Source organism: Urtica dioica, chromosome 12, assembly GCF_054948205.1.
Source record: "Urtica dioica subsp. dioica isolate 48M chromosome 12, U.dioica_male_clone48M_v1_H2, whole genome shotgun sequence".
NCBI lineage: Eukaryota > Viridiplantae > Streptophyta > Magnoliopsida > Rosales > Urticaceae > Urtica > Urtica dioica.
Window position 1 is genome coordinate 17,171,190 of NC_142767.1, and position 6,376 is coordinate 17,177,565.

At 38.0% G+C, this 6,376-nt stretch overlaps 1 protein-coding gene across 1 annotated transcript; it reads right to left on the bottom strand.

Moving 5' to 3' along the window:
• Positions 1-352: 352 nt before the first annotated feature.
• Positions 353-4,482, bottom strand: SYN1 (Rad21/Rec8-like family protein). The gene is made up of 20 exons (XM_089604051.1): positions 4,425-4,482; positions 4,222-4,290; positions 4,072-4,130; positions 3,930-3,974; positions 3,780-3,799; positions 3,599-3,675; positions 3,290-3,410; positions 2,979-3,054; positions 2,787-2,865; positions 2,586-2,686; positions 2,341-2,411; positions 2,131-2,271; positions 1,808-1,967; positions 1,646-1,728; positions 1,382-1,511; positions 1,196-1,322; positions 962-1,107; positions 790-874; positions 597-709; positions 353-484 (listed from the first exon to the last, which is right to left on the bottom strand). The coding sequence occupies exons 1-20, from the start codon at positions 4,475-4,477 to the stop codon at positions 402-404; spliced, it is 1,839 nt and encodes a 612-aa protein (XP_089460177.1). The 5' UTR covers positions 4,478-4,482; the 3' UTR covers positions 353-401.
• Positions 4,483-6,376: the final 1,894 nt, after the last annotated feature.

The window sequence follows — 6,376 nt, forward strand, 5'->3', positions numbered from 1 at the left end:
CCCCACTTATGCTTCGTTGAAAATTCGTAAAGCTTTGAATACCAAAAAAAGCAACTAACTGTATCCATGTGTTGTTTTGCATAATCCATCTTATTACTTTAATACCAAAATGTCAGATTAGATTAAAAAAATTAATAATAAGATAGCAGAATCATGGCAAGCAAGGTATATGAGCATGTGGCTCTCTGATAGCTCAATATAAAGGGAAGAGAATATTTACTTCCCTACATGTAAAAAAAATGTATTTGAGGATTGTTCTAAATAAATGAGCAATTGGACTCAAACCTGTTAAAACTAGATTTTCTAACTTTGGTAATTTTCTGATCTAAAACACCAGATCAAACTGGTCTTGGTATAACATAAGCGACTCTGTTGTCTTTTAAACTTAACTCACCATTCCCTCACATTTTTGCTCCTTTAGATATGAAGATCTCTCCATACGGTACATTTTGTATGACCTTTAGGGCTCCACAAGAAGCTAGAACTGCACAGAGACGACTCATATCACCATCTAAAAAAATCTGAGCAAATGATAGCATGAAATGAATATCATTCATCAATCTATTATTCAGCATTGAAGTCATATGAATAATTACCACAAGTTTGATAGAAGAGTTGCGCTGCTCCTTTGTTGTTCATACCATAAGCCAGATTGTCCAAAGATTCCGATTTTGGGGCTCCCGGGGTATCGAAATGCGACTTTAATTGCCTGTAAGAGATACGAGTGAGAGATTGAAGATCCTTCAGGTTCTGGACTAGAAGCTTTAAAAATTGATCTCGAAAGCGTACATGCGTATAGAGTCAGTTAAGTGGTCATATTGTTGGCTGACAACTGGTCGTTGGGTTTGCGTAGGACCAGTTTCCACAACTAGTTCTGTTGACAAACAAATAGAGAAAGGTGGTGAAATAAGCAATAGGAGAATGATGTTTAAGCTATATATATATATATATATATATGCACCTTGATCTGGTGTGAGGCCATGGTTCTCGGATAATCTACGCAGCTCAAAATTTGGATCATCATTGAAAAATCCAGTCTCTTCTGCAACGGGGTTGAGACCGCTGAGGTTGTGTCTCGATGAAGAAAATGGCCTTTTCTTGTCCGATCTATTAACAGTCAACATTTCAAATCAGAGATTCTTTTTCTTTTCTGCTATCCGTTCGTTTGATTTTAAAGATACTCATATCTACTGACCTTCTTGCAGGGGACCCTGAACCAAATGATGCAGGAAATCCATGTCCAGAACCTGAGCTTGGTATCGATATCACGTCATTTCCTGTTATTTCGAGAGAGATGACCAAGCATACGATTAAAAAAAGGCCTTGTTTGCGATAAAAAAATCCCACACAAAGGATGAATTTTTTTTATCATATTGTGTACCGGAATTTCCAGGTGTAGCCAAGGGATCGGTTACATTAATTCCAGCTTTCCCAAGGCTGGCTATCAGCTCTTCGGTAGGACGCTCTGCAAATGCAGCTCGATGCCTCTCCGTTTGAGGGAAGTTCGGTGACTGTGAGCCAACTACGCTTCGAAATTCTTCAAAGTACTTTGGCATTTGAACACAAACATATGATGAAAAAATAATCAGATTAATCTATAATGTTATAGGAAGATCAGTTTATGACTCTTTCGAGTGTGTCTTACAATGTCCATTGGATCATGTAGATTTTGCCTTCCATGTGTGTGAGATCCAGATGCTTCAGGAGGAACATGCCGCGCAGTTCTCTCTGCACAAAGAGAATATTCTGATTGAGATACTTAAACGAATGTCACCGTAAAAAAATTATCCGACAGAGACGTACTCACCAGATGGAATATGTTCGTTGCTTTGCTTCCACAACTCCATCAACTCAGAAGGGTAATAGACTTTTGTATTTCCTGATTTCAATAAGCGCTCCATAATGAGTAGCGTTGATGGAAGCTCCAAAATACGCGGTGACTTCACGGAGAGTGTAACTTTGGTGCGCTGCATAATATAGAGCATAAGAACAGGATTCGCAAAACTATCGAGGCAGCTGTTTTAGAAATCCGAACCCATTCTCACGTTCAACCACTCATCTCTAAAGTTCCTTGTCCAAGCGAATCTTTATTTGCAAGTCAAAACAGAAGATAATTTGTAGGAGGAACACCTTTCCCTGTCTTCCGTGTCTCTTTGAGATTATATCAGAAGTATCTTGAAGCCATGATTGATATACAGGAGCAGGAACAACAGTGTGCTCTTCGTCATTCAAACCTCCAGCTGTTCGTCTCGTTTTCCTCTTCCTCTGGACCTGCTTCACCATGTTCGAGGGTGAGTCGAATTTAAGCTTCACTAAGCCAGAAAACAATTGATTAATTACCTGTTGAACCTCCCTGCGATCATCCATCTGATCGACTTGGGGTTCGAGATTTTCCTCGATGATTTCAGAAGCTGCAAGGAGGGTACACGGTAGCTAAAAATCAAAGACGAACGTAAAAGAAGAAGAAACTAAGTGAAAAACAAAAGAAGCATATTAGTAAAAACAAATACATATTTTACTGAGGTTAGCTGATCAATTCGCAAAGTGAAATCTGAGTGGAAGTAAAACAGTGTGATCATCATCACCTCTTTGAGGCTCCTCTTGAGGAGGAGGTGGAGAAGGAAAAAGAGTGGGCTGTGCATGTGCTCCTGAAGTGTCACACTCCTCGTCAATTCTGCCATCAAATCTGCGAACGACGGAATACAAACACAAAGACATTAGTTAATAACATGAATGTGAAACGACACTGGAGTTATTTTTGTCGATCTGGTTAATAATATGATCACCTTTCATAACGGTTATATAAAGTTTCATCAGGCTGATCCTGGATAAATGGCTCAAATAAGGTGATGTCTTCAGGCGCGGCTGAAATTTAGAAGGAAGATTAGCATATACGCTGGTCATTGATAATCTTATAATTTAACCAATAATGATGCAGACCAATAAATTATTAGAGGGGCTAATGAACTAAAGATGACCTTGATGAGCACGCCCAGATTGATCTTGGTTCATCAAATTCCCATTTATAAAAGCCTCATCAATACTGTCAAGCTCCTGTGGACATTGTACGGCATAATAAAGGACATACATTGTCTTTGTTCTCATAAAAATCACAATAGATTAACTCAGTATTGAAGAAATGAACTACAAAAAGATAGAACCAGAAATTCAGCAAGTGCAAGACCCCACAAGGCTTGGGTTCTACTAACTAGCACCAATAATCCTTATATTTTCTCCATTTCAAATGGTGCACTCAGTAAATAAAATGCATAGGAATGTTACTCCTTACCATCGCAAAATAGGCTGTTTGTCTAAAGCTCATCGTGGCATTTCCATTTGAAAAGTTGAGGGATTGCTCGGTGTCCCCAAAATCAGTGTCCTGGTTCTCCGGTAGAGTCACAGCTTCCTTCCTACAAAACATAATAATATTAACCATAAACAAAAGTCCTAATAGTACTTTTTGAACCAGGCTATTCTTGAACTTTGTACGAATAACAGAGCAGAAAACTAAAATCAAGGACTAATAAACAATGTGCTTTAAGTTCAAAGCAGAAGGTAAGCAAGAAAATTCACAATGGACACAAAGACAGTGACTGACTTGGCTTGGGATTTTCCTTTTGGGAGCAGAGTGGGGTCTACAACAGGTTTCACCTTCCACGCTCTGTTAATTTCCACCTAAGAATTCCAAGTTCGGAAAGTATAATGACCAAAAGAGAAAAATAATCCAAACGAGCATAGATTGCGAATAGAGAGCAGAATCAAAAAGTTCGATGGCTTACCATAAGGCTATTCACGTCGTCTGAACAATAAATACAGATTCAAAAAAAAAAAAAAAAAAAACCGTCATTAGAGCTTTGCTTCAACTTGTGAAGCTCAAATGAAATTCAAACGACCATAAAATAGAAAAGAATTAAACGTCTCATCCTTACCTTGTAATAGCTTAACCTTTTGCTCGAAGACTAGTACAACTCCACCTGAAAACAAAGAGAGTAAACTGTCTCAAGATTTTCTGCCTTAAATAAAACGAAATCCAACTGATATAAGAAAACTTGGAGAGCTAAATTTGATCACCCATGAGAATGCCAGAGAGTCTGAGAGCCATTGGAACAGACGGATTCAGTATTTCCTCACTGTAAATACAGGTTCAGAGTAACATTTCAAGTATGATCAAATGCAAGCTAATGCTAAGCACGATAAAAAAAAACGTGCGATAAAACATACCAGATCTTGATGATGTTGATTTTATTGAGCTTTCTTCTATGGATCTTCATGTGCGTCGTCGCAGCTCTCCTTCAATGTGAGAAACGAAAACAAAAATACTCGTCAAGTTTTTTACGCAAGCTTAGACTAGCTATCTAGTGTTGATATTCAGCTTAGTGATCGCAAACAAGTAAAAGGAAGGAGAATTGACTAGGAAGAATTACCAAATTTGGCCTAGTGGAGCTTTTCGAGCGAGAAGTTGGCGAGAGTAGAACATTTTGTCTCTGCGTCTCTGAAACCGGGAATGTTGATTGTGTAGAAATTTTCGAAGTTAAAAATAAAACGAAGGTTTTTTTTCAGAGCTTCAATGGCGGTCGAAGATCAACTGCGCTATTTTCGTTTGTGCATTGAGTCTGAATTCCTTGACACTGCGCGCCATGAGCGTGTGCTTGGAGCGAAGGAAAAGGCAGAATGATAAAGTGACCCTGAATGTTCGGGTTTCTCGGCACTACCCTCATTGCTTTGACGACACGTGGCTTCTTCCCTTTCAGAAGAATACCTCGGGTATTCGGTCACCGCGAAGGACTTTAGCATTGTAAGTCTGTAAGTATGACAGTTTCGGTTAATGTGGGACCCACCGAATCGCCAATGTTTCCGCTCACCTTTTTTCGGTATTTTCTAATGAAAGGAGTTTTATTTTTCATTCAAATAATGAGCAGTGATAATATTTCTTAAATAAAAATTTGTGTACTTTGCATTTCGTAAAGGTAAACAATATATTTTTGCGATTGACGAAGGTATTATAGGTAATTTCTATTCTATTTGGTAACTTTTTTGTTAGATTAAAAATTATATTTAATTTACGTAAAGCACATGAGTTATATGACAATTCACGTTGTCATTGCAATGAGGGTAAGAGCTAATCAGGTGATGCCCTGAAGTGATCCAAAATTAATTTTTATTCTCATATAATTTTAATAAGGGTAAGCTAATCCGGCAATGTACCAATGTACATCCATGATTTTAGTCAAACTTTCATCTAATAAACAGAAGTGATACGTACTTTATCATATAATATACATTTTGACACCTATGCTTATACGTATATTATATATAAAAGAACCATCTTTATCATATTTGCATATCTTAAAGCAGAATGAATCTATTTGCTTGCACACAAAAAAATTAAAAGAACCATGAATTTTAGTATGCGTTGCCACGTAGCCATTTTTTTTCCCCTGTTTTTTTCATTTATTATTGCACTTCCTTTTTTATTGTTATTTTTTTTCCCTTCTCTCGCTCTTTTTCTATTAGCCTGTTTCTCCTCCCACTCTTACTCACTCCATATTTGTTGACATCAAATTAGTTGCAACGTTTCTATTAGGGGGCCGCAAAAAAACCGGTAAAACCGTAAATCGGGTCGGATCGTTGGTTTTTAAACCGTTGGTCCGGTTTTAAACGGTTTAAAATTTCACCGGTCCGGTTCGGTTTGACTTTTAAACGGTCCGGTCCGGTCTAAAAATTTTAATCCGCGGTTTAGACCGGACCGGTTAGTATTTAAATAAAAAAATTATTAAAAAAATATGTCTAAATCGGTCCGATCTAAGACGTTCCGGTCTAGAACGGTCCAAAACGGTCTAAAAGAGAACCGGGACGAATATTATGTAAGAAAATATAAATAAAAAGAGGTTAAAATAAAACGGTCCGGTTTTAAACGGTTTAAAATGGTCTAACGGTCCGATCAAAAACGGTCTAACACGGTTTAAACCGGACCGGACCGTTTTAACCGGTTTGGTCCGGTCCGGTTTTTTTTTCTTATTTGGTCCGGTCCGATTTAATTTTTTAAAAATCGTTTAAACCGGTTCGGTTTGATTTTTTGACCGGTTTTAGACCGGACAGGACCGTGCATACCCCTAGTTTCTATGTGTGGCGTTGAGATTTCTTCGACCTTCCATTATTTGGTGGATTCTATTATCATCAATTTGGCGATATCAAATCGGCTGCGATGTTATCTCCGGCGGCACGCTTTGGCCATTCGTTCTCTGGTGGATTCCGAATTTCACCATTCATATCATAGCTGCTCATAAGCGTCTTTTTTCTATCAACTTCTTTATTTGCTCCCCAATTAAATTGAAATGGAAAGCTTTGGATGCTCCCAATTTTTGTGTTGCATAGG